This window comes from Cornus florida, unplaced genomic scaffold, assembly GCF_030987335.1.
Source record: "Cornus florida cultivar Cherokee Brave unplaced genomic scaffold, ASM3098733v1 CherokeeBrave_3.0.0_Hap2_Chr06, whole genome shotgun sequence".
In the NCBI taxonomy this organism is placed as follows: domain Eukaryota; kingdom Viridiplantae; phylum Streptophyta; class Magnoliopsida; order Cornales; family Cornaceae; genus Cornus; species Cornus florida.
This window is the reverse complement of record NW_026775576.1, coordinates 76,714,404-76,741,182: the sequence shown is the minus strand read 5'-3', so window position 1 is coordinate 76,741,182 and position 26,779 is coordinate 76,714,404. Positions and strand designations below refer to the sequence as shown.

The window sequence follows — 26,779 nt, the reverse complement described above, 5'->3', positions numbered from 1 at the left end:
CAAGCATAATGGAAGAAAGTAAGGGCGAATTCCGAGGACGGAATTCCTTTTATTAGGGGGGAAGAATGTAATACCCCTAATTTTAAAAGGATAGTCTCAGTATTTATTTATTTGTTTTAATTGTATTTTTTAATTATTTAATTAATTATTTGACTAATTGCTTATGTGTACTCTGTGTTCAAGATCAATTCATTGATGGCGTAAAATTTGAAATCAACCTTAATTAATTATTTGACTAATTGTCCTCCCATGCTTAATGAATGGAGTAACCATTGATGGCGTTTTAGTGATCTTTATTGACCACTACCTCACGCATACCGAAACATTAACAATCACCAATATCATGACGTTGTAATATGATACGAATCCATACCTAACGTAAAGTGTATCAAATTAATCGTTCTAGATTGTTTGACTCGTAGTGATGGTTTAATTATCCCATCCCAAAACACATCATAATGACACATGTCTAGGTCCAATAGATTGGTTAGATTTATGTGTATCTACCAAATCCTATGACCGTATGCTCACAAATTTAGCGTAAATAGCGCTATGACTCTATGTTATTAAAACAATAATTGGTTGATCACACACTTATGTCCCCAACTAAACCACATACCAAATCCCGAGTAATTAATAAAAAAATAAAATAAAACACATATGATAAATACAATAGAACAAAATATACTCCTACTTAGGACATCGTTCTTTCTAGAAAAGAAAGTCTCATTTGAAATCAACTTTACTAGATTGTTTCAAAATTTCCTTTTATAGTTTCATAAATAATCATTCAACCTCGAAACATATCCTTTAAAACATCGCTTAAAAGCACAAATGTTTTCCTAAGCAAATACCAAGGGCTTAACCCTCATCCTCCTTATATGCAGAATGTAAACTGTCTTACTTGACTTTATAAATCGAATTAGAACATCACAACATAATACCAATGCCTTTTTGTATGTGATTTAAAAATTATGTATTTCGTTCTAATAAGAACACATCCGATCCCCAAACTCCTGAACAATACTTCTTATATACCTCTTTTAGAGATGATAAGAAAGATTTAATTATTTGTAGATTGATCAACCCCAATTCTACTAATAACATTCGATATACTACTAGCAATTCAGATCACCTCGCGCAATCATCCCTTTTCAAGATTTAGTACCCTCTCTATTGGATACACATAAATCTCCTCCATTAGGATCCTCTTCGGCTCCTACTCCTTGCTTGTCTCCTTTTTGAGATCAACTGAAGTCGTGTTGGTCCCGATATGCGGTGACCTATCACGTACACCTAAATCCTTCCTTGGCTTATACTTTTAAAGTAACGCCAAATGAACCTAAACCGTCAATCCTTAACTCTGCTTTCTGGCAACGAAATCGATAACATACTCCTCTACTCCTTTGGGTCTTTATTGTTTTCGCCTTGAACCTATCCTTTTTCTAGTGCCAACCATTCTATGACTACAGAATATAATTGACATCAGCTCCTCCTAACAAACCGTAAATAAAGTACAACGAATCCTAATATGGGTTCTAAGTTTTAAGAGACGCAACGCGGAAGTCACATAACGAAAGACACTCCTAAGGACACTTGAACCTGGAGTGCTGGGAAACGGTGCCTTGGTCCAAGCAAAGGGAAAATGTACTATTGCCATAGAGACAAAAAAAGGAAGAAAGCATATTCGGGATGTGTTACTTGTTCCGGATTTGGAGCAAAATTTGTTAAGTGTTGGACAGCTTATAGAGCATGGGTACTCCATTCATTTTGATGAGGACTCTTGCAAAATTTATGACAAGGGAGGACAAAATCATATTGTAGCAAAAATCAAGATGGGCAAAAATAGAAGCTTTCCTCTCACTTTTTCATGTTCAAAAAATATGGCCTTGAAGATGGATGTTGTTGATGAGTCTTGGCTTTGGCATAGAAGATTTGGCCATTTGAATTTCCAAAGCTTAAAGAATTTACAACAAAATAGCATGGTGTATGGGTTGCCAACAATACAAGAAGTTAAAGAAGTTTGTGAAGGTTGTGCTCTTAGCAAGCATCACCGAGAGTCATTTCTGAAAGAGAAGGCATGGAAGGCTAAAGCACCATTAGAGCTTGTTCATACCGATGTGCGTGGACCGATGACAACACCAACTCAAGCGGGTAACAAGTATTTTATTATTTTCATTGATGATTTTTCAAGAATGACATGGATTTATTTCATGAGATAAAAATCAGATGTGTTCTCTATTTTTAAAAAATTTCAAAAGCTTGTTGAAAGGCAAAGTGGCCATCTTATCAAAGTGTTAAGAAGTGATAGAGGTGGAGAATACAACTCAAATGAGTTTGAAAAGTTTTGTGAAGATATTGGCTTGGAGAGACAATTAACGGTTGGGTACACTCCACAACAAAATGGGGTGGCAGAAAGGAAAAATAAAACAATCATTGAGATGGGAAAATCAATGCTTCATGAGAAGGGGCTACCTAAATCATTTTGGGGTGAAGCCGTGTATACGGCTGTTTACTTGATGAATAGGAGTCCAACAAAAGCAGTGGAGAATAAAACTCCATTTGAAGCATGGAGTGGAAGGAAGCCATCATTGAAACACTTGAAAGTTTTTGGGTGTATTTGTTTTGCTTATGTTCCAAGAGAAGTGAGGCACAAACTTGATGAAGCTAGTGAAAAATGCATCTTTGTGGGTTATAGCTCAAAATCAAAGGGCTATAGATTCTTTAATTTGAAGAAGAATAAATTGATTATTTGTAGAGATGTTCTCTTTAACGAGAAGGCTGTTTGGGATTGGAAAGAGAAGAAAGTTCAAGATCAAATCCCCATTTTCAATGAAGAATTAGGAAATCAAGAAAATGAAAATGAAGATTTTCTTGAAGTTCCACAAGAAATGTCTCCCGTATCTAGCTTACAATCAATCCCAACTTCTCCATCAAACTCAAATTCCTCATCTCCAAGTTCAACTCCAAGAAGAATGAAAAGTCTTACTGATGTGTATGCAAGTTGCAATTTTTGTGTTGTTGAACCGAAGAACTTTGAAGAAGCAATTAAACAAGAGGCATGAAAGAAAGCTATGGAAGATGAAATTTATGTGATTGAGAAGAACAAGACTTGGGAGTTAGTAGAGAAGCCGGAAGACAAAGATATGATTGGTGTGAAATGGATATTTAAAACAAAATTCAATCCGGATGGCTCCATTCAAAAGAACAAAGCAAAACGTGTAGCAAAAGGGTATTCACAACAGCCCAGAATTGATTTTCAAGAAACTTTTTCACCCGTGGCTCGTCTTGACGCAATTAGAGCACTCATTGCCTTGGCGGCTCAAAATGGTTGGTCCTTGTATCAACTTAATGTAAAATCAGCCTTCTTGAATGGTATTTTGAAAGAGGATGTCTATGTAGAACAACCTCAAGGCTTTGTTGCAAAAGGAGAAGAAGAGAAAGTTTACAAATTAAAGAAGGCTTTGTATGGCCTAAAACAAGCACCTCGGGCATGGTATAGTGAGATTGATTCTTACTTCATCAAAAAAGGCTTTCAAAGGAGCAAAAATGAGCCAACCTTGTACTACAAGACACAAGGTAAAACTGGGATTCTTATTGTTTCTCTTTATGTTGATGATTTGGTATTTACCGGAAGTGATGAAAAAATGATTGATGATTTTAAAAGAGAGATGATGAAAAAATATGAAATGAGTGATTTGGGTTTGTTGCATTACTTCTTGGGCATTGAAATTTATCAAAAAGAGTGAGGAGTTTTTATTTGTCAAAAGAAGTATGCAAAAACTCTTCTTAAAAAATTCAAAATGTTGAATTGCAAATCCGTTTGCACTCCCTTGGTTGTGAATAAAAAATTGATGAAAGAAGATGGAAGTAAAGAAGTGGATGCATCTCTTTATAGAAGCTTGGTTGGAAGTCTATTGTATTTGACATCTTCAAGACCCGACATCATGTATGCTACAAGCTTATTATCTCGGTTTATGCACAATCCGAGTCAAATTCATGTTGGGGCTGCAAAGAGGGTATTGAGATATATACAAGGTACACTTGATTTTGGCATCTTGTATGAGAAAAATGTTGATGCAAAGTTGTTTGGTTTTTGTGATAGTGATTGGGCTGAATGTATTGATGATATGAGAAGTACTTCTGGTTATGCATTCTCTCTTGGTTCAGGTATATTTTCATGGGCATCTAAAAAGCAAGAAACAGTGGCGCAATCTTCTGCCAAAGCTGAGTATATTTCAACATCATTGGCAATGTCATAAGCAATATGGCTAAGGAGAATTTTTGAAGATGTTGGTGAGAAGCAAAGAGAAGCTACTCCAATTTTATGTGACAACAAATCCGCAATTGCTATGACAAAGAATCCTATTTTTCATAGTCGCACAAGACACATCGCAATCAAGCATCACTTCATTAAAGAAGCTGTGGAGAATGAAGAGATTCAACTTAAGTATTGCAAGACTAAACACCAAGTTGCTGACATTTTTACCAAAGCACTTCCAAAAAATAAGTTTGAATAATTTAGAGAATTGTTGAGTGTCACAACATGGCATTAAGGGGGGTGTGTTAAAATAAATTAATGCCATGTTCATTGCATGTGCATTTTGGTGTTCATATATTGTTATTCTACATGTATCAAGGGGGTACATGTATCAAGTGAGTGCATGTATCATGTGTGTGGTTGAGATTGTCTTGAAAAGTTTAAAGGTCTATGGGAGAATAGTATATATAGTGTAAGGAATTATTGTAAAGATATCAACACAACAAAGAATTCAATACAATACAATCTTTGTTTCTTCATTCTTCTCCTCTTTTCCCTTAGAAATTATTTAGTTGGTTGAAACTACAACCAACATGATTATATATCCTATATGGGTCATGAGTCATGTGATGCGGATGCTTTTGTGAAACGAGTCCACAGCAGACTATAGATTATAGAGTTCCCGAGGGATCTCCGAATGTGTATGTTAGTATATATATGTCATTTTCTGTTGTAATAATGGTATAGCATAAAAATGAAACCTTTTTTTTTTTTTTTTTTAAATGTTCCTTCCAAAACCAGTTATCTGTGATTTGGAGTTCGGATTGCGCTTTGATCTCTTTTCAACGGGTCTGGAGATGTCGCCTGAGTCTTCAGGTAACTCTTATCTCTTCTTTTGCATTGTTGTGTTGTCTATGCTATCATATTCTGTAATATAATGATATATCTATTATTTTTTTTCTCTAGTAATAGATCAAAAATTCTTTTTAGGGTTTGGTGAATTCACTGTTGCTCTCCCACTATCAACTTGCCGTTGTTCTAGGTTACTCTTTAGGTGGGGTTCTCTCTATTTCTTTCCCCTTAAAAATTAGACAACTTAAATGGGTGTTGATTTTGTGTTAGATTTTGTATTCATGACTCTGATGTGGTGCTATTTTATCGATTTGTTGTTCATTTTTATTGATTTTGGAGTTATTTGACTTTGATTTGGTGTTAACTTGGCAACTTCTTTTTATGGATTTTTTGAGGAGTATTATAAGTTGGTTCTCTATTTTATGGTTATTTTGTTCTCTTTTTAGGATTTGGGCTGTAATTACCACCACCAATCAACGGTTATCTGTTATGTCTCCTCAGGTAACTAACATCACTTCTAGTACTTAATTCGTCTTTGTTAGATTATCAATTGGAATTTTTGGTGTTTATAGTGTTTTTTTTTTAATACGGATTTTATATGCTTTTTTGAATCATCTCGAGCACCTCCAACTATTTTAGCTATTCAAAAAATTAACATTAATTTAATAATGATTTCAAGTTTTACATGTTCAAGTTCAAAAATGTATAGGAGTTCCGTGACATATTTAACCTTTTTCATTTTTAATCCTACAATTACAGGTGTACATATTGGGGAGAAGAAAGTTCATTGAATCGAGTGGAATCGGAAAATATATTAGTAACTTCCTTGCACATGTCTTCACTTATTTTCTTAATGTATAACAGTTTCTATATTCGGTTTATGTGCTATTTTGGATTATTTTGTTTTATATTCACGTTTTGTTTAAAAAAAAAAATTGAGGAGAATGACTGAGGAAAATGTTCTTTATATTGTTTGGTTTATGGACATTTTATTGGATTGATTTGTTAGATTAGGCCAAATTGCAAGAAACCCCCTCTACTATCAATTTATTGCACGAAATACCCTATGGAAAAAAGCCAATATAAAACCTCTTAAATATCCAATTTGTTGAAATGTACTGTTAAAATGACACAAATTTGTTGATTATTGGTCCATTCATCAGTGTGATTTTTATTTCTTGAGCTTATATGTATTTTTTTAACTTATTTGGTTGTTTCTTGATGTTCTAATATGTGTGATTTCTGTCTGATTTTTCTTATCGAAACTTTGATTTTCAATTTGTGTTTTGGATTTCTTGATTCATCACGTTCTTGTCAATAACAGTGATTTCTTGACACTTTTTAATTTATTTAATTTTTTTTAAAAGAAAGTGCATCTAAGGATGTATGTACCTCTTGAGGAACCTCAAATTAAGCTGTCTTCTGTAATGGAACATTAACACTCTGTTGACTTGGTTCTCGGGTCATGGTTAACTAAGGAAACATGTTGGACTTGAACAACAAGTGAGTGGATCTTTACAGGAAGGATTCATTGAAGTGGATTTTGTAGAAAATGCTTGAATTCATGAATTCCACTCTTCCAAATCCACGATTGCTTTGTATTGTTAACATAAAATCTAATAGGCAATGGTAGGGTACAGATGAGCATTTGTTGGAGAATTTTATAAAGATTTAGTTCAACTTTGTCTCTTCAATCCATTAATGAGGAACTTTTACAACAGATCAACTTTCGACACCACAGAAGTAACTTCTGTACTCTCCATTCAACAGACTGTCCTTTGTGTTTCTTGGCTTCTAGTACCTTAATGTTTGTCTGACGTATATATGTGAGGTGTTTACTTTTCCACCATGGCCATGGTTTATTTATTTATTTTACCTCCTCTCAATTTGCTGAGAGGAAATATTTCAAAATTATTCTTATTTGGGTAGCTATAAATGTTTTAATTATTTCTTTTTCCCTTCAACTCTAGTTATTTTATAGTTAATGCCTTAAATTTTGCGAGATTGATGACGCGGGAACCAGTTTAATTATGTCAAGGAACATTTAAGAATTCTAATTAATTTTGTCTCTTAAGAACTTGTGCAATTTCATCTCCATGGTATCGTTGCACGTTTCCAAGTATTTATATATATATTCATTATATAAATCTATTTTCATTATAATTGATAAATGTAATTAGCTGTTTTAAACAATTTATGCCTTGAGGAAAAATATTTATAATTAATTGGTCATGATTTCTGTCTGAATTTTTCTTGATATTTTGATTCTCATTTACTTTTTGGATTTATTGTTTCATCACATTCTCATGTATAACAAATACTAAAATCCTAATGGCTTCCAATCGATTATCAAGTAATTGACAATAATTGTCAAAGAGCTTCATAAGCACGGCCTTGTGAGTGGAGTGTCAACCAAGATATATTTATGGTTGGAAATAGACCTGTGGTTGTGGTGGAAGAAGTACTAAGTTTCAACGTGCATAATATTATATATGATGTGAATGTTTTATATTTCGCTAATGGATTCTTTCAACGAGATCTTACAAGGTTTGTAGAGATAGTCCGAAACATATTTTTTTGAGGTGGTATTGATGTGCCCCGGACTTTGTCCATTTCATTGATTTTCTATAGGAACCTTCTTTATATGGGTAAATGTTATATATATATATATATATATATATATATAAACTTAATTTCATTTCATTAATTTAGGGGGAGGATTACTCGATTAATGTAATTTTGTAACACATATAAAGTAGTGAAAGGATACAGAAAGAGTGCAACGCTTACCTACGAATTTAGATTCCAATGCCTTCGGAATTAACCATTATTCATGATGTACTAATATCCTAGTCAGTTTAGATTGCAATGCCTTCAAAATCTTTGTTGTACATATTTATTAATAGTATGTTTTTATTTTAAATTTTAGGGAGAAGATTGACTTTTTAACCATACATGTGGGATTGCTAAGTCCCCAACAAAAATTGATTTGTTGATGAGCTGCCACATAGATATATGTATACAAGGCGATCTTCTGGACATCCAACAAATGTTACAGAATAAATTTGTTACAGAATGAATTTTATCCAGAATGGTATAGAAAAATTTCAATTGGTTCAATTTGGGAACATCTCCTGTTTTATCCTTTTGACCTTTATAACGTCGATGTTCAATGAGGAATCAGAGAGACCTATATGAATTATTATTGATCTCATAATGGCTTCTGTTTTGCTTCCTTTGTTTGAGTGGCACTTAAGGTGTCATTTAGATAATGTGGTTGATCAAATGGTTGGTTATGAATTACTGCGAAATGCGAAGTTGGAAAATTTTGACAATTATTTAAGCACTATATTTTCGGGAATTGTGTACTACAGAGAGGTTTGAGACGAGTAGGTGTAACACTAATACAGCAGTACTAGTGTATCTTTTAGTTATTTTTTAACTGAAAAAAATATGCAATTTAGGGTTAAGGGAGATTGATTTGTTGATGAGCTGCCACATTCCATTAGAATAATCTCTCTTTAATTGGAAATTCTATCACGTGTCTCACTTGGAAGTCATGTCTTCCAACTACTTATTTCTTGGCATGCCATGTGTCCCATGACATTCCACTTGCATGTAACTATTTGTTTCCTTGGTTGTCACCTGTCCCATGATTATCTACTTATATGTAACTGATTGTTTCCTTGGCTATCACGTGTCCCATGACTTTCCACTTGCATGTAATTGGTTGCTTCCTTGGCTTCTACATGTCCCATGACTTTCCACTTGCATGTAACTGGTTGTTTCCTTGGTTTTCATGTGTCTCATGAATTTTCACTTGCATGTAACTGGTTGCTTCTTTGGCTTCCACGTGTCCCAAGGTGGTTACTTCAGCCAATGGATTTTTTAGATGAATCCACGTGTTGCTTTATAATTACACCCACGTTTGCATATCACCCTTCCATTGAATCGGCCACAACAACTTTTAATTGGAAAATGACCGATAATTATGATGCAAATAGTTATAGTTGTGGCCTTTTTATTAAGCCACGTGTCCAACTTGGATTTGTTTTTAGCCAAAGTCTTTAAAAGATAATGATTTCCACTGGAATGTCGTAATACCTTCCATTGGAATCGACTAGGGCAACCTTCCACTGGAAAGTGGTTAATAATTATGATGTAAACAAGTATATAAAGCAATAAAAGGATATAGAAAGAGTGCGACTGATGCGACCCGAGCGTGTGCACAAAATAATGCACAACACTTTAGGTTTTGAAATAATGTCAAGTGGGCATCATATTTTTTATAATTTATAAAACCGTTAGACACTTATACTTTGAAGTATATAGTGAGTATGGATCGAACCCAATAGACCCTTGGCTTGGATTTAAATAAGACAATTGGTTTTAACAAGTGATTACCATAAGAGAGAGAGAGAATAAAAGAGATGGTTGGTTGATTAAGCTAGTGAACAATTAAATTAAAATATAATAAAAATAAACTATGCTAGAGATAGAAGAAAATTCTTAGGGTTTGTTGGAATCACCACTAAGCTCATGCAATTAACCATTTGTTTTCCATTAATGGGGAGAACATTGTTGTAATTAAAATGTAGGTACAATCAATGGCACAATTTGCATATGTAAGCATGATCATCCAATTCATTTGTAATGCATAACCTACCTAACCAACAAGTAAACTAAGTGTAGAACAACACACCAATCTTGAGGCCTAACCAATCTTACCAATCAACAAATGCATCCAATGAGAGCACACATCAAGTAGATAATACCAATTTCAATCATGATGATGGATTGATTAATCAAGTGTAGATTGTCTGCCTAATGACTGGTAAACTAGGGTGTAGTACAACCTATCAAGACAAAACCTAACTCATCAAATTCATTGACCATTTGCATTTAATCCATAATCAAGAAGATGATACAAATTGCATATAATAAGTGTGAACTATCAATTTCAAGTGTGAATTGTCTAATCATAGTACAACTCATCAAGAATAAAGCATAGACTATCAAATTAGTTAACAATTGCATCCATTAATTACCATGTCATGGCCTTCAAGTATAATTCTCAAATAATCACTCATAGACATGCAATTAACATAGAGAACTAATGAAAGAATTAATCTTTAACATTTATTAAAGAGTATATAACCCTAAATTAATCACACATAGACATGCAACCAAAATAGAGAAATAATGGAAGGATTAATTAACAAAAATCTTGGAACATCCAAGTATATAATCACAAGACCATAACATCAACTACAACAATATATTAATCTCCCCAAAAATAAAAATACAAGGGTTTAGAAATACATAAACTTAGGGCTCAACCAAGCCCTAAGTGGAGATCTAGCCCATCATGGTTGTAGTGATCAAGGTGTCAACAGGATCCTCCTCTATGCTTTGCTCCTTCTTCATCTTCTTTTATGCTCAAGAGAGATGAGTGTGTAGATGTTCTTGAAACCCTTGTGCCTCCCCTCCTCTCTTTCTTCTCACCCTCGTTTTTTTCCTGAGAGAACATGATATCTCCGTCCAGAAAAAAAATAAAACTTAAAAATCTAATAAATTAAAAACTCCTTTAAATAAAATAATACTAACCCTAAACTAATGGCTCACTGGGCCTTAAGTAACAAACCCTATTAAAGCCCATAAATTACAAAAATAAGCCCAAAATAAGAAAATCCTGTAATGTTGCCAAGTCCTGGGGGATCAATCCCTCATCTTGGGGATCGATCCCCCAAGAGTTGGAAATTTTCTTTATGCCTTATTTAGCTCCATTTTGGCCCTAGGCTCGTTGGTTTGCTTCTTCATCTTTGAAAACATCATTAAAGGCCCGAGATTGACTGCTTTTGAAGAATAAACACACTATACGGGCAATGGGCTGCGACCTCCTTTTGCCATTTTTTTGAACTTTTTCTGAATGTCTTTGCTTGACTCCAAAGAGGCTTTAATGGACCATTCTTAGATTTTAACTTTATTGCCCTGAAATACACATAAATATAAATTAGGATTAAAACATGAAATTAAGATAGATGCAAAGATTGAAATACCCTAACTTAGTTGCTGAAATGTGCAATATTTAACCACTTATCAGCGACGTATACCTATGAATTTAGACTTTAATGCCTTCAAAATTAACCTTTGTTGTACATGTTTATTAATAGTATGTTTTTATTTTAAATTTTAGAGAGAAAATGGACTTTTTAACCATACATGGGGCATTGTTAAGTCCCCAATAAAATATTAATTTTTTTATAAGCTGCCACATAGATATATGGATGGAAGGCAATCCTCTAGACATCCAACAAAAATTACAGAATGAATTTTATCTAGAATGGTATAGAAAAATTCCAGTTGGTTCATTCTGGGAACGTCTCCTGTATTATCCTTTTGACCCTCCTGAAGCCGATGTTTCATGGGGAATCAGAGAGACCCATATGAATTATTATCGATCCCATAATGGCTTTCATTTTCCTTTATTTGGGAGGCATTTAAGGTGTCATTTAGATGACGTAGTTAATCAAATGGTTGGTTATGAAGTACTGTGATATGCGGAGTTATAAACTTTTGACAATTATTTGAGCACTACATTTTCAAGAATTGTTTGTGTACTGCAGAGAGGTTTGAGACGAAAAGGTGTAACACTAATACAGCAGTACTAGTGTATCTTTTAGTTATTTTTTAACCAGAAAAAATATGCAATTTAGGGTTAAGAGAGATTGATTTGTTAATGAGCTACCACATTCCATTAGAATAATCACTCTTTAATTGGAAATTCTGTCACGTGTCCCACTTGGAAGTCATGTGTTCCTACTGCTTACCTCTTGGCTGTCACTTGCATGTAACTGCTTGTTTCCTTGGCTGCCCACGTGTCTCATGACTTTCCACTTGCATGTAACTGCTTGCTTCCTTGGCTTCCACGTGTCCAATGACTTTTCACTTGCATGTAACTACTTGCTTCCTTAGTTGCCACATGTCCCATGACTTTCCACTTATATGTAACTAGTTGCTTCCTTGGCTTCCACGTGTCCAATGACTTTTCACTTGCATATGAGTGGGTTCTTCCTTGGCTTCTACGTGTCTCAATGTACTTCATCAAATAGCTTTCTTAGGTGAATCCACGTGTTGCTTTATGATTGCACCCACGTTTGCATATCACATTTCCATTTGAATCGGCCATAATAACTTTTCATTGGAAAGTGACGGATAATTATGGTGCAAATAGTTAAAGTTGTGGCCCTTTTATTTAGCCACGTGTCCAACTTGGATTGTTTTTTAGCCAAAGTCTTTAGAAGATAGTGATTTTGTAATGTTGCGAATTATTATTATTATTATTATTATTATTATTATTATTATTATTATTATTATTATTATATATATGTTTATGTTATTAAAGTTTATTATAAAATAAAATAAAATAAAATAAATGGTGGGCCCCACAAAGCACTAAACATATTTTATATCAACACACATCATTTGGTGGCCATTTTCACTCCAGATTCGGGACTGAGCTCTCTCTTTCTCTCCTTGTTTTCTTCTTTTCTCATTTTCTACCATTTCAATCTTTGATTACTTCCTCATTTCTTAGAGTTTTTGGGAGCCGTTTGCGGCAAATCGAAGAGCACAACGAGATCTACGTTTGAGTACCAACAATTTCAGTTTTAGTGTACTCTAAGGATTTCAAAATTCTAGGGTTCTTGGGCTGAATTTGGGACTTTTCTCAATTTTTAAGGTAGGGGTGCTCTAATTCACTATTTCTTAGATTTCTTGTGAATTTTTCCCTTTAATTAGACTTTAAGCATGTTTTATTTTAATTTCTTTCGATTGTGTTTGTTAGGGTTATTTATATTTATGGTGATAAATGTGTGTTTTGTGTTAATTGGGCTTATTAGTATGATGATCTTCAATTTGTAAAGAAGCATGCTCAGTGTTGGTTTGTTTCATGATTTCAATTGCTATGAAAATTTATGTTATAATTATGGAAATAAATGTCTAGAGCTTCTTATCAAGAATGTCATGACGATGTAGATGGGATGTGTGTAAATTTTAGTATTGAATTGACATTTAAAAGCATAAAACATTCATGCATCTATTGGGAAAGAAATAGGGAGGAAAATGTTTTAAAATAAATGAATTTATTCTTGGGAAAAATATTTTTCAAAGGAGTTTGCGAAAATCAGACGCCTAGGAGGCGCGTAGCGGTCCGTGTTGTTAGTGTAGTCCAGAAGGGAGTATGGTTGAACTAATTAGGCCGGATGCGACGCCTTGGAGGTATCTTGTGGTCGTAGATAGTTAGTCAACTCTCCATTATTGATGCCTTGGAAGTGCCTTGGGTCGGATAACACTAACGGTTTGGAAGTTGAAACGGAAATATTTCAGAAAATGGGGAATGACATTTGCATAATATTGCATTTCATGACATTATGGTAAGATTGTGATTGGTTGATATTTGCTACATACTTCTTGTTGTGGTTGAGAATGTGCATTTCTCTATGGCATGATCCCGTTCACTTTTTATCTATTCGTTGTATGGATTCACGGAGATATAAGAAATGTGTCGTAGACACTTCCTACTGAGCTTATGCTCACCCATTTATTTTTCAACATTTTTCAGGACACGAAAAAGATGTGGCGGACGACTATCCACCACAATTTAAGACGAGTTTGGAGATTTATTTTATTTTGCTATCTTTTGTGTTAGAACTCTAATATTTTGTAAATGTAATCTTAACTATTTTGTGAAACTTTAGTTTAATTGTTATAATGTTGTACGCTATGGGCTTTTAAATTTTAGTTACATTTTATGGACTGTAATTTGATGTAACTAAAATGTGTTCCTTGTTTGGATGAGATGGAGGAATGGGACATTTCATATGTATGTAATCACTTTGGGAATGTGATATAATATCTGTATTGTGCGTTGAGACATGATAAGTTAGTTTTAAGGCACAGTGAGGCTATTACATTTTTTTTTTTTATGTATTTCAATAGGTTGTAAAGGGACTTTTCTGCGGAGGTCATGCCGAAATTTTATTTATTTTATTATTATTATTTTGGTATCTTTTAGGGTTGTTACAGATTTCCACTGGAATGTTGTAGTAACTTCCATTGGAATCAAGCAAGGGTGGTTGATAATGATTGTGTCAACAAGTATATTCAATCTACTGCATTTTTTAAAAGCTATGGAAGCTTTATTTCATATTCCACCACCTCTGCCAATATATCACAGTGTTGAATGAGCAACTTCTTCCCGTCATTCACCAAGATGAGTATGAGAGAGCTACTCGTTTTACCCCTAGCCCTTTGCATTATTCTGAAAACATTTTGTATGAGGTGAGTTATATTGACCAGTATGCTTATATCTGTCACCAACACACCCTACCGGTCGATGTAAAGTTGTCACACACTGAATGTCTTAAACCAATCAACGTAAAGTTCTCACACACCGAATGTCCTAAACCAATCGATGTCAAGTTCTCACACGTCTACCGATTGTCCTAAACCAATCGACGTTAAGTTCTCACACGTCAACCGAATGTCCTAATCTAGTCGATGTGCAGTGTTCACATGTCGACGGTTCCTGCTTTTTTGATGGTTGTGTTTTATTTCCCTCTTTTACCCTTTATTACACATTTAATGTTACTAATATTTACTATATAGTCTAATAAAATACATTAATTATATTTTAACCATGGGAATGACCATATCAGCCCCGAACTTTATCTTAATCTTTGGATGACCTTGGTAAATGACTATTTTGCCCTTTTTGGGCCTCAAATTATTAATTTAATGGAAAATGACCATAGTACCCTCGCTTGACCTCTGATTCGGGTAAGAACCCGATTAGTGATTCGGCTGGGTTCGGGTCGTTACATCCTTGGTTCTGTAGATTTTTTTTGTCCTTTGGATACATTTCAGTGATACCTGTTAAAATTCATCAGTTGAGATTTTTTAAGTATGCTTTCAAAAAATGTGTAAATGATGTCTTTCTATATTATAACTAAGGGTGCACATGGTCCAGTTCCTGACGGAATCGGAATAGGAACCAATCTCAATGGTTCCTTAAAAATGGAACCAGAACTGTTGAGATTTGGAACCAGACCGAATTCATGGTTCGGTTCCAAGGAACCGTTGACTGTTGTTGACTGCTGCAATGGAAACCTAAATTTTCTAGGAACTTTGCAAATTTCCGGCCACCCCTCTTCCTTCCAAGGCTTGATATGAAAGGTCATTCTGGTACGCAATCAAAAAAAAAAAAAACAGAAATAGAATAGGATTTAGTTTGCGAAACAAGAATTACAGTGTTACAGACCTTGATTAGTTGATTTAGAAAAAAAAAATTAAAAATTAAAACAATACCTATACATACAAGTTAACAATTGTAGAGAGAGAGGAGGGCAAGCTTGAGAGTTGAGAGACAGCGGTTAAAGCTTGCGAACAGCGAACCCGAACAGGAACAGTGGGCGATGGAAACTGAAAGATATGGGTTTTGATTTTTTGAAAAATTTGAAATGATATGCCGATATGGGTTTTGAACTTTTGATTCTTGCAGACAGATAGATAAAGTGAAATATATGGGTTTTGAACTTCTGATTCTTGTAGATTTTGTAGTTTGCAGTTGCAGAGAGGGAGAAAGAGAAGTTCAGAGTCGAGAACGAGAATAGAGATGGAGGCAATTAGGGAGGCTAAAATGATTTGCCTTAAAAATATGAATAGGGATGGAGGCAATTGGGGAAGCTGAAATGATTTGCCCTAAAAAAAATTTATTTTTTAGGTTTAGAATTACTAATAATATAATCAAATATATATATATATATATATATATATATATATATAAATGACGGTTCGGTTCCGGAATAGAATCGTGAGACTGGAACCGGAATCGAACCGAATCTCAACGGTTCTTCATTTTAGGAACTGAGACCAGAACTGAAACCGTGAGAATCGAAAGTTCGGTTCCGGTTCTTACGGTTCTGGTTTCAGTCCCGGTTTCACGGTTCTTTTGTGCACCCCTAATTATAACAGTTTTCTAGCAGCTTAAATGTTAGATTTATAAAGAGAGCTTCGTTTATATTGTTTGTGCTTATTATTATTGAAAATTACTGGTTTGAAAAGAGTGTCAACTCTGTGGAAGTACTATATAAAATCTCTCATGTTCTAGATTTAAATGTCTAAACGCTACCCTAATCTGCACATAACTTCCATTTCAAATTGAATTTTACTCCTTCACAAACAAATTTTTGCTGACATAAACAACCATTCTTTGAATTTTCACTATCCAAAATCAAACTTACTTTTATATTTTCCCACACAGCATTCTACACATTTAACTAGAACTTTCATTTCATCCAAACAATAAATAGTAAAGTCACCTTCAAAAGGAAAGGCCTTCAATTACAGAATCAATATTTTGTTGAAATCTCATTCATAAAGATCTATGAATGTACATCACTTCCCTAACCAAAGTAAGTTTTTTGCCAAAAGTCAACTTGCTCTACAAAATCAAATGTTCACAGAATTTTCCCTCTAATTGAATCGAAACCTCACTGGAAATGTACCCCAAAACCTGAAATCATATGCTAATAGTGAAAAGAATCAATCTCTACCCCAAAAACAGAACACTAGTAAGCATCAAGAAATTGTATTTTTAATATATAATTGAACTTGTATTTTTATGTTTTCCTGTGTAACTTGTTTACCAAAAAGTTCAAACTGTTGGGTAGTATTACATATGCACCCATTTATAACCCCAATCACTTTCCCATCTAGATTTGATGTGGGACAAATGATCCTTATTACATTCTCTCTCACCCAAACTTGTAATGCCCTCGTTGCAGCTCGACCCACTCTACGTACCCGGACTGCAAACCCGAACACCCTCCGGGCCTGACGCTTGGCGTGACACCTGTTCAAGTACTGGGTCTAACTCTCATACCAACTGTAACAGGTGAGCGCTTGCCCATTTATCCAAAAGCTCAAACTATTATGTAGTGCTGCATACTTACCCAATCACTTTCCCATCCGAATCCAATGTGGGACAAATGACCCTTGTTATACATACTCACTTTACTCCTTTGAAGACTTAAACCTTCACCATTCAATTTAGGAGATAGAGGAGATACCACAAAGCCCTTGGTGATATCTTTTTATTAACTTATCATTCAGAAGTAGTTTGGATTAAGAAATTTCGACTTAAATATAATCAAATCATGAAACCTTATTGCAACTAATTGATGGTTGAGTAACTTTGAGTACAAATTATTTAGAATCAAATGAACGATGGCATGATAGAAATTGTAAACTTAAAAAAATTAATAATAATAATAAATAAATAAAATTAAAAAGAAAAATAAAATAAAATAGATTGGGGTAAAAGTGATATGGAGTTTGTGGTGTTGGAGGCCTCTGAAAGTCTGAAGTTTTTGCCTTCAAGAGTAGACCTTGTAAAAGAATCATTGTCATTGATATTAAGTAACAGAAAATGAACATTTAGTGAAAGAATCGTTATCTTCTTATGTTTAAGCTGACGTCTGAACATTTAACCAGTAAATAAAATAAAGTAGTGTTATTAGACCCGATTTGAAAAAACCAACTTACTTTGAACATGTGTGGGTAAATAGAAAAAAGATAAAGGAATTCATTTACCCAGTCTTCATTTATTTTGAATAATAAAATCTCACTTGTTTACCTATCAAAAATAATAATTAAAAAATTATAATTTAATATTTCAAACTTGTTAAGTAAAAAAAAAAAAAGCATCTATTCGTCTATTCTTAATCTAAGTGAGCAAAACGGATTTAAAAATTGGAACGCAAAAAGGGTAAAATAATAGAAAAACAAAAATCATCAATGCAAGTAGCAATCTATGGTACATTGCATTTAGACGAAGTTGTCAAAATCTTTTGGCACTCAATTCACCAAACTGCATTGATATAATAATGTATGTGAATATGAGTTTATATAAACAAATATATAGTCATAATAGGGTTAAAAAACACACCAAATTTCTTGTTGAAATATCCCTATAAGTCAGACTTAAAAGGTAATAGAAGTTGGTAAATACACAAATTTTCCATTTTGGTTCAGGAGAATGCAACCGGTTTGAGCTCACATTGGAACGAGTTAGATTTTTCTTAAAACGGGATTTTGCAAAGAAAAAGCAACTTGTTCAAGAGTAAAGTCGGTTGGATTGCTGAAAAACCGTAAAAATGCTTTATCATTTATGTTTATATAGAGAGGAACAACACTTGAAAGATAAATTGTCATTTATGTGTTTTTAAGAAAGAAAGAAAGAAAAAAAAAAAAAACAGTAAAATGAGTGCATTTGATTAAAAATGTAGTATATTTGTATAATGGTGTTCTAAAAAAAATTGTTTTTTTATATATAGTCGTGACAGTTTGATTTAGATAACTATGATAAAATAAATAAATAAATAAATAAAAGAGTGTAGTTTAGGTTAAAAAAAATTAACATTTTCTTCTAATTATTTTATCCAAATTATGAAATTGCATTTTTTTAACTATATTTTTTAGAATTTTTTCATATTAGTCAATATATATTTATTTTTTTATTCACTTCATTTTTTTTTTTACTGTTAATTATTTATTTAACCAAAAAGATAGAAAATAAACAATAAATCATCCAAACTCACCAAACTTCCCTTGACTTTGGATTAATATCCTATAAATAATTTTTTTTTCAAAATCACTGTGAAATCACTGTCAGGATTTGTTGGTTCAACAGGTTTAAAAAAATTGGAAGAAGTTATGTACCTACTCTTAATTACAACAGCGACATAACTTTTAGAGAAACTCCAGCGGTGCTTTTTTTGGCGAAATTGGGCCAATTTTTGAAGATTGGGTGCTCCAATGGGCTATGGAAAAAGGGAGTCCCAAAGAATGACTCTTGATGGAGGTCGTCAGAAAGCAAGAGTGGGTTGGCGATTGGACTCACTTTTTGTAAGCCCATTTTTGTTTTCTTTTATTTTTTAAATTCAGGCTAGAATACTATTCCTAAGCCCAGAACACTATTTCTAAGGACATGTTTGGCTGAAATAAAAGCTAAAATTCAGATTTTTGGCTTATTTTGGTCTCTCTTTTTTTTTCTCTTAAAATAATTGAACCAAAGAGTCGTTAAGGCACTATTTGGCTGACACAAACAGTGCATTAAAAGCTTTTTTAGGCCAAAAAAAGTTTTAAAAAATTGAAAAAAAGTGATTTTTTTTTCGTTTTTAAATTTTTTAATGTTCCTATTGACATTATAGCCATTAGAAATATAGTCGTTAGGAAAAAGTTAAAAAATAAATTTTATTTTAAATTTTAAAAATATTAAAATATTAATATTTTTGGAGAGCGAAAGTGCATCATTAGAGTATATGCGATAGCTAAAATTTAGAGACTCTAAAATGTTGACGTGACTATGGGAAATGTTTATGTGGCTATTGAAAAATGCTAATGAGGCAAATTCAGAGAACCTAATTTTAGAGAGTTTATTGGAGATGCTCTTACGCCCTATCACCTTTCATTTATAGCTAACCATTATCAACTTTTTTTCTTTTTTTTAACTCACTTTACAATTTCTCCGTAAAAACTCTCATTTTAAACAATACATTTTACATATATTTCCATAAAATATTCTTACATTTTTTAAAAAAAAAATTCAAACTTAATTATATGTAAATTCAAACTTGAAAGAACAACTTAATAATTTTTAAAATAGATAATGTAATAATTGTATCCCTTTAAAAATATATAATTCTTCTCACAAGTGACGTCTAATATTGAACAAAGGAGTATATGTTTTTTCTCTCTCATTCTCAATAACGTGTAAAAAATTTATCTGACAAAAAATAAACATAAAATTGAACTTCACTTTAATTCAAACGCAACTTCTTTTCAACACAAACTCCTTAATTGCTTACATTTAAGATTTGTTATATCTTAAATGTTAGCCATGTATAATTTCCTACCATAGATAGTTCACACATGATAGCATAGCTAGTTTACGGGTGTTCTTCAATCAAATTGAGACCCTACTCACTAAAAATCGTATAATTCGCTAATGCAGGGTGTTTCACGTTTTGTTTTAACTCAAACAAAATAAGTGTTTTGTTGTAAAGTGTTTCGAATAATAATAGAAAGCATGTTAGGTAGCGTCTATTTGTTTTAAGATTTTTAAAAGTAAAAACATAAAAAAAAAAAAAAAAAAAAAATGTTTGATAAAAATGTGTTGCAAGTTTGAAAAATATAATAATTCGTTTTAAAATGTCATTTAAGATTTTGTTTTTACTTCATCGCTACAATACCCACTATTATAATGCTGAAATGTGTAAAAATATCAAATTAGTTTTTCAATATTTTAATATAATTTATAAAACGTTTAGATACAGTGCAAAACAAAGCATATTTTATCGAACACGTTTTTTCCACGATTCATGATACTGTAAAAAACAAAAACACTGAACTATTAAAAATGGCCACTTCTAAGTGCTACTTCACTCACCAAACGAGTAACAACTTGTTATTTTCATAAAAAATAAATTAAAAAAAAATAAATAAATAAAGACAAACTAACTAATTTTTTATTTTTTTTGATAAGTAACAAACAAACTAATTTTTTACAACAGATAAATTATAAACCCATTTTTAACAACATGATAAATTATGATATGGTCAGAATTAGTTGGGTGGACTAATCATATACAGTCTTCTATATAATAATGTGAGTTTTTTTTTTTTTTTTTTTTACTTACTTATATGGCATCATGTGATCTTGTTCTAACATCAGTAGCCCGGGCAACATAACATAAATAAGATATTTTTCTTGTAATCTTTATCATTTCTGTAAATGAACTTGTGCGATTCTCTTCATTGTCTTTCAAAGCCATCACAAGATGTTTGATTTCAAATTGTCAATATGATTTTTGTTCTACATTTCTATTATGATTTCTCATTGACAATAGCATATATATATATATATATATATATATATATTGTCAATGTGATTCCAACAACTAATCAAATGTATCGTTTGGTTAATTGAAACTACATAAGCATAATGTATTATGATAAGTAGGACAAATAATTAATTTACAAATAAAATATGCATATGTAATTGTACAGAATTGTTCACCTACTTTTTGGTGTGCAAAAAAATTGTAAGCACACCTCAAATATTAATCGTTAAATACCAACTAACTGCATATTTATTTATCTATTATAGTATAACTCGATTGAGATATCATATACTCCGTACAATGTAAATACATTGCACGCCATTCCATTAAATCATAGAGATTGTGATATGAACTTTTAATATTCAAGATCACAACATAATAATAAGTCTTTGCTAATTTTGCTCAACTGAAAGCTATGTGGTTTTATTTACATCTGATCATCTTATTAGCTTCAGACTTTCATTCAGATTGACAAAGGCAAATTCAACGGTCAAACTAACCGCAATGTCATAGATTGCCCAATATTTAAATAAAATTATGACAAGTACACATTGGTTCAAGTATTGCTTTTCTTGATTATATTGAACATTTTGGACCTAAATTCTTAGTTTTGATTGATTTATTATTTATAAATTTTTGAGGTATAAAACTAGGAATTTTTAAAAAAATTATATTTGTACTAAGTTTTGGCCACTGTAATTATTCAAAACATAGGAAAGTTAAATGTAATAATTTTTTTATAAATGGGAGATAAGTGTAATTTACTCTTATGATCGTCACAAGAAAGACTATTGGTAGGCTATACAATCAAGGTAGAGGTGCAAAGAGTGAGAGAGTGAGAGAGAGAGAGAGAGAGAGAGAGAGTAGTGACCCTGAAGACTAAATTTTTCAATATACATGGGTGTAGGTGCAAATATTTGTACATATAAGAACGGAACAAACTCACACCAATTACACTCCATAATAGAGCAAAAGTCTCTTCTTTCTTTCTTAGACTAACCCTTTTGAATACAATAATAATAATACAATATCTCAATTTTCCTCTATTTTTATTTTTTTTGTATATTACTTTTCTTATGTTTCATGTGAGGTTTGGGAGTCATCGTTTGTTTAACTTGGTCTCTGAAGTAACTTCTTTTTATATTTTGACCACATGTATCATTTTCACTAATGTACGTGGACTTTGGCCTCGTGTCATGTGGTAATTTGTTATTCCTTAAAGTTTCTAGTCTTTCAACATTCACAGGATGACAAGATTTAGCATGCAAAACTAACAGACTCAAGCATGAGCAACCCTATCAAATTCTCTTCTCACCCAACACAAATGTAAATGTTTCATTTTTGTCATTAATCAACAAAACATGCTTAAAGATTAACATTATCATCTTTATTTTATTTATTTATTTATTTATTTTTCATGTAATGTTATCATTTCTTTTATTTTCTCTCCTATTATTATAACTTAACCTCGAAGTCAAATAGAGAGGTTCTGAAATTTTTAGTACAAAATATATCTATATTACAATGTTATAATCTATATCTGATTTGCTTTAAAGTTGGATTCTATAGGCATTTTTTATATCTGGTTCATAATTAAATTAAAATTATAATAAATAATACACTTGATTTATTAGATTTATAGTATAACGTGAAGGAAAAAAAAAATCGTTATCATCGAAAATCAAGAATTGATTTGTACACTTTAATGGAATGGGTAGATATAATTTTATTTTAAACCTATTATTTTGTTTTATTAATGTTTTGATTTAGACTTCAGTCCGAATCTATGCAGGGCCGGCCCTGACCCAAGGCGACCAAGGTGGTCGCCTAGGGCCTCATAATTTAAGGGGTCTCAAAATTTAAAGGCCCATGAATGATGGACCACAAAAAATAAAAATTTGTAACCAAATACAGCAAATCATTTAAGGAGCCTCAAAATTTATTGGCAATGAATGATGGGCCACCAAAAAAAAAAAAAAATTGTAACCAAATGTAGAAAATCATTTAACGGGCCTAAAAAACATATATATGTATAGAGAGCCTCACTTTTAAAGTGGCCTAGGACCTTTCAAGATTTTTTCAACCTCAGGGCTGATGAGTCTATGATCTCTTTCAAATATAGTTAATATTGGAACTATTTTCAATAGCTTAAAAGTGCATTTTTATTTAAAAATTGTGTTAGAATGGTTTGATAAACCATTAAAATTAAAAGCACTTTTAATAGCTACCAATTTTAATTCAGTAAATTTTTTGAATAAATCTAAAAATTGAAACTTGTAAACTATGGTTATGTCCCATCTATAGTCCAAAGGAAAATTCTGAGCAAAGATTCTATATTTTAAGTACTATAATTTAGTGTTAAAAAAGAAAAAGAAAAAAGAAAACTATAATTTAGATAATTTTTTTAAAAATTAATATATATATTTTTAAAAAAAGCGTTCTTATAATTTAAAAGAGTTTTGTAAAAACTCTAACACAAAATACATATTTATTATGAATTTTTTATTTTTTAATAATATATCTATTTATCTATATATACTATTATTAAAAATACAAAGAGTTTCATTGCTTCAGTATTTCAATAATTAATTATAATATTATCTTATTATTTTATTTATTAATATATATAATTATATATTGCCTAAGGTTTTTTATTTTCCTTTCTTAACAGAGTTTCATTGATTTGTTGAATACTATTCATTACTAAATACATATTAGTGAATTGTTATAAAAAAATATAGTATTGATTTTGATATTGTTTTAGAAGTTTGAAAACACCTATCAATAATTGAATTTCTATTGAAAAGTTTAATCAAAATTTATTTTTTTTTAATTTTTTTTACCTTTTATCAATTTTATGTTCATCGATCATTTTAAAGTTTTACTAATTATGTTTTATAGAATAATTTTTTCCATTTAATATTGTAATTATTTTTAAAATTATTATCATTATTTAATCTTGTAATATATTTATCTTAATTAATATAAAATGTGATTATTTTTAAAAATTAATTTTAATTATTATTTGAAAAAATAATTATTTAATAATTTTGTTGAATATTAATTTTAAATTTAATTTTTATTTATGTGCTTGCACATACCATTTTACTAGTATGTGTGTGTGTATATATATATATATATATATATATATATATATATATATATATATATATATATATATTTGCAAAGTAAAAAAAAACCCTTTTTCACACTCACAGCACCCATACACCAATTTGTGTGTGTGAGTTGCCAGTTGTAGCACAACCCTATTAAACATATAACTACGCTCTCGCACCAATTTTGAGTAGGGCTGCAACTCGGGCGGGTTGAACACTTAACTTGGGAGGGGAAGATGAGGTGAAAAATTCCTCTAGTTTTAGTTATTCTTTAGGTTTCTTAAAAAGTTTGTGGCTGGATTTTTAGTTTTTAGATTCACAAGGACAATGCCTGCCTCCTTTTGTAAATTGTAAGGATAAGGGTGTGCCCGACTTTGCTTTGTAATTTGGTTGCTTTTGTATTTATACAATTCAGATACCAACATAAAGAGTTCCACATAAAGTTCTGATAGACACCTACCGAAAAGAAATTTAGCAAGTATACAACATAAAATAAGAATAATGCAATTGCTTGTCAAAATAAAAATAAAAATCTCCGACAATAGAAGGTACATTGGTTTTAGCTCAAAATTCCATTTAACAAAAACAATTCATGCTTAATATGATTTAATATACAATTCACATAGTAGAGCTACATTTTGAGCCACATTATCAGTTCTGTGCTTGAAACCCATAACTCCCATCTTGTTGCTTACTCATATCATATTGTTGACCCTAAAATCAGCTGGCTAGAGCCGATCTTAAATTGATAAGTTGCGGGCGTGCCAGAACCAAATATATGGTTCAATTGTGAGTTGTCAACTTATAGTCTCTTAGGGAATGTTGACTTCAGGCGATTATAGGAGATAGAGAACAAATAAACTCCTAAATGAGTTCAATATTGCCTTAGTTAAAAGGACTTTACCGGTGAATAAATTATAGTAGCGTAACAAGATAATAGAAAGGGGGAGATAATGGATATAGCAAGAAAAGAAAAGGAAATAATGAGGAGAGAAGAAGAAAGAGAGAGATACTGAGAAATTGAGATAGAGATGAAGAAGAAATAGCAAGGATGCTATTCTTAGAAAGGCTTGAAGAAGCAAACAAATAATAATAAGGATTCTAAGGGTGCTGGACCCCTAGTTCAACATGTCTCTTTGTTTATTTATAGAAATTATTAGAAACAAATTCCTACCAATAAGTATTCTAATTACAATAAAACTCTACCTCATCACTAAATACTGAATTTAAATTCAAACTAAAGTTCCTAGATAAATATTAATTCTTAACTAAAACCTAGTAAACATATAAATCTTATCCAACATAAAATTCAAAAGTATTTCAAATATAATCTATATGATCGGTGATGCCCTTGTATGTAGCACGTCATTACCCTTTCTCTTGTAATCCATATCCATGTGATATGTATGGCCCAACATCTTAACTGTATTGCATTATCCCAATCGGAAACCAAATCATTTGCGAATCCACATACCTCCTAGCCCAACCTCATTGTCACATGTTTCAGCCCATTATATTTTCTCGGCCCAATGCTTCACTGCTCATTAAATCCAATTAGGGCCAGAACCCAATTACCAAAACGGGTGCCAAGGGTATTTGGTTTTCATGACTGGGTCGAAGATGGGTTAGCAATCCAAATACCAAAATGGGTGTCAACACATATACTCCTGAATTGGAGCTTTTGGGTTTCCGTGAAACCCGACCGTTGCTAAACCAACTATCAGCATTGTGCATGGGTGGAGTATCCACTCGTTTTTCCATATCGAAACCAACTTATCCTGAATCCAACCCATTCAAGCCATTAGAATATTCAACCCTAGGCCTCCTTCTGTTCCTCTTCTTCCTAAATTTACCATCAGAACCCTTTCCATTCCTTCCTTGAAACTGTTCCATCGAATTGTTTGGTTCAACGACACTTTCGCTACGTGAACCACCTCTCAATCCTCTCGGATTCTTATTCCCATTTAATTGTATACCAATTTCAGGTTCTGAGGACAAACTCAACAATTCCTTCATGTTATCCAAATCATTAGCAATTTTCCCGTAAGGTTTGATGCTATGAACAACCCTTTTAGGGAAAAACCTCGCCGAGGGCACCCTATCGACGATGTCGAACAACTGGGGCCCATCTGTCTCGAACCACAAATCTAACCCACCTGGCTTTTGAAATATATCGGCCAACACCTTCAACTGTTCATCAGCTCTGACGAAAAATAGCATCGGCGCTTTCTCAACGACCTCCCACGGCTTCTCGAGCTCCGAAACAGCCACTCTCAACTCCGCCCGCTTTCACATTTCGTAGATTTGTAGCTCGCGGGTGAGTCTGGCCTTGAGGAGTTGTTTGGATTTGTTTGCTTGCATTCGCTTCCACTGCCATTTCGATACACCACCTAGGTATGTTCTCAGACCGCCGCTCATATAGATCCTTGTCGTTTTGGATGTGTTGATTGACAGGCGAAAGAGCTTCGAAACGAGGAAGATAGGGTTTAGGCCAGACAAAACCATAGATGATGAGAGGTTATGTGGATGTGGTGTTGGGATCGACAGTGAAATTTGAAGGATCGACATTTTTAAAGCCCTAATTT

The 26,779-nt window shown here is 32.4% G+C and overlaps 1 protein-coding gene and 1 pseudogene across 1 annotated transcript; one reads left to right on the top strand and one right to left on the bottom strand.

Annotated features, from left to right (window-relative positions):
• Positions 1–3,854: 3,854 nt before the first annotated feature.
• LOC132314381 (uncharacterized mitochondrial protein AtMg00810-like) lies at positions 3,855–4,262 on the top strand. Its single transcript, XM_059813253.1, has one exon. It carries the CDS (start codon positions 3,855–3,857, stop codon positions 4,260–4,262), a length of 408 nt encoding a protein of 135 aa, XP_059669236.1.
• Positions 4,263–25,967: 21,705 nt separating this feature from the next.
• On the bottom strand, positions 25,968–26,779 carry LOC132314380 (putative DEAD-box ATP-dependent RNA helicase 33; annotated as a pseudogene).

Coding starts and splice junctions, on each gene's coding strand:
- LOC132314381 (XM_059813253.1), top strand. CDS start 3,855: ATGAAAGAAGATGGAAGTAAAGAAGTGGATGCATCTCTTTATAGAAGC.